This window comes from Gavialis gangeticus, unplaced genomic scaffold, assembly GCF_001723915.1.
Source record: "Gavialis gangeticus isolate Ggan-Ray unplaced genomic scaffold, GavGan_comp1, whole genome shotgun sequence".
In the NCBI taxonomy this organism is placed as follows: domain Eukaryota; kingdom Metazoa; phylum Chordata; order Crocodylia; family Gavialidae; genus Gavialis; species Gavialis gangeticus.
This window is the reverse complement of record NW_017728993.1, coordinates 17181203-17183037: the sequence shown is the minus strand read 5'-3', so window position 1 is coordinate 17183037 and position 1835 is coordinate 17181203. Positions and strand designations below refer to the sequence as shown.

At 46.0% G+C, this 1835-nt stretch overlaps 1 protein-coding gene across 1 annotated transcript in view; it reads left to right on the top strand.

Moving 5' to 3' along the window:
• The window catches only part of ZFYVE9 (zinc finger FYVE-type containing 9), a 90226-nt gene that overhangs the window by 81117 nt on the left and 7274 nt on the right, over nt 1–1835 (top strand). The window contains exon 14 of the mRNA XM_019501307.1: nt 631–711. Within this exon, the coding sequence (XP_019356852.1) occupies nt 631–711 (81 nt within the window). The remainder of the gene's footprint in view (nt 1–630; nt 712–1835) is intronic.

Here is a 1835-nt window from a genome sequence, read left to right as displayed (position 1 = left end):
CCCTTTAAACTCCATGCTGTTGAGGAGGGCAGCTGCTGGCTGTGTTGTAGACCTGGTCTGATCGTAGGGTTTCTGTGCTCAGCCTGCATGTTTTAGGGGCAGCCAGCAGTAGAGTTACTAACTCCTCTTTCCCAAGAATCCTCAGAAACTTTCCGTATGCGTCTTACATAGACTGTAGAAGAATTTTTCCAACTACTTGAGTTGGTCTAATAAAAGATGTCAGAGAACCTTGTCTCCCTAGTAGCTGTTGGAGGGCTTCTTATTTTTTAAGCTGCCTCACAGCTAGGTTTAAGAATTTGATCGATCGGTGGGACCTAATCATCAGCCAACAGCTCAGGTGAAATTGCTCCCAACCACGAGGGACTTTTTTGAAAGGAAGCAATGCACAGGTTTATTCTGAAATGGAGCCTTTAATATGAGTGAAAAAGCAGCTTTTTTTAAAGGTTGGTAATTAGAAAGTAGGGTGAGAGCACTTTTTCTGCCCAGGCCTCTGAGACACACTGGTAACATCATCGTAACTGTGCCTACTTCCTGATTCGAGATTATTTGCTTCTCTGGCAAATACCCAATTCTTGCATTAGGCATTGCTTTGACAAGAGCCTTTCTTAATCATTCCTATTGTTGTTGCAGTGACTGGTGCCAGCTTCTTCGTGTTCAGTGGAGCTTTAAAATCCTCTTCAGGCTACCTTGCCAAGTCCAGTATTGTTGAAGGTAAGAAGCGAGTCGCTTGCCTAAAGTACCGTGCTTCCCTACTGAGAGCTGTGTAGTTGAGCTACGTCTGGGGCTTTACTGCTGTGCCTCGGCACTTGAGAATTGCTCCGCTTCCTCAGCATGATTTCACTCTTTAGCTAAACACAAATTTCCATTGGTGTAGAACTGAGAAAATCAGGCCCAGTCTAGATAGCCTGGCACACTACCACTAAAATCAAGGTGAAAGGGGAATTCTTGGTTCTGTGCTTGGAGTCAGGCACTTGCTGAAGGAAAAAACTGCAGGCATGAATGTTTCACTCTCCACACCAAGAGATGAATCCCCAGCCGTGCTGCATTCCCTTCACTTAATAGCCTTGAAGTGTGTGAGCCTACAACCTCTCGTGGTTTGCATCTTGTAGATGGGCAGGTGACAACGTAAAAGGCCAAGCTTGTCTAAACTGGGTAATGTTACTCTAGTCAACTCCTCCTTTTGCCAGGATGATCATATGGTAGAAATGAAGCTTGAGGGAGGATGGCGATGGCTTATAAAGATGCCACATTAAAACAGACGTGCGTGGCTGCTGTAATTTACGGCGCGTTCTTTATCTCAGCCACTCCGTGCTGTAGTTCAAGATGCTGAGCTGGAAACTGGCTCAGGTGGGGGGAATTAGCAGCATGTCAGTGTGTGGGACCTTTCCTTACCGCGGCAGCTGTGCAGCCACAATCCATCCAGGCTGGTAGGATCCAAGTCCTGTAGCTTGTTTTTGCCACAGCAACCATTAAAATTCTGTCAAGCAGCCTGTGTAATATGGGTTGGTGGTTTTGATGTAGTTCTCAGAGGACAAGCTCCCACTTCGCATAAAATACTGCTGCCAATCTTGGCCGAGTCCAAGTATGTGATCATATACCTCTGTCTCGTGAGCTGGCTTGTCTGAAACAGGTGTGCAATACAGCGGCAGACTAGCAGTGCCACTGCTGTGGTTAAATTTACTTCATTGTCCACTGATTTGTTCTCTGGGCAGCTTTCATGAATGCTTTATGGTATAAGCAGTGTGTCGGGGATCGGACAGTTAGCTTTCTGTGGTATTATATACAGCGCTTCAAATATAGGTTCATAGTTTCTAGGGTCGGAAGGGACCTGAGCA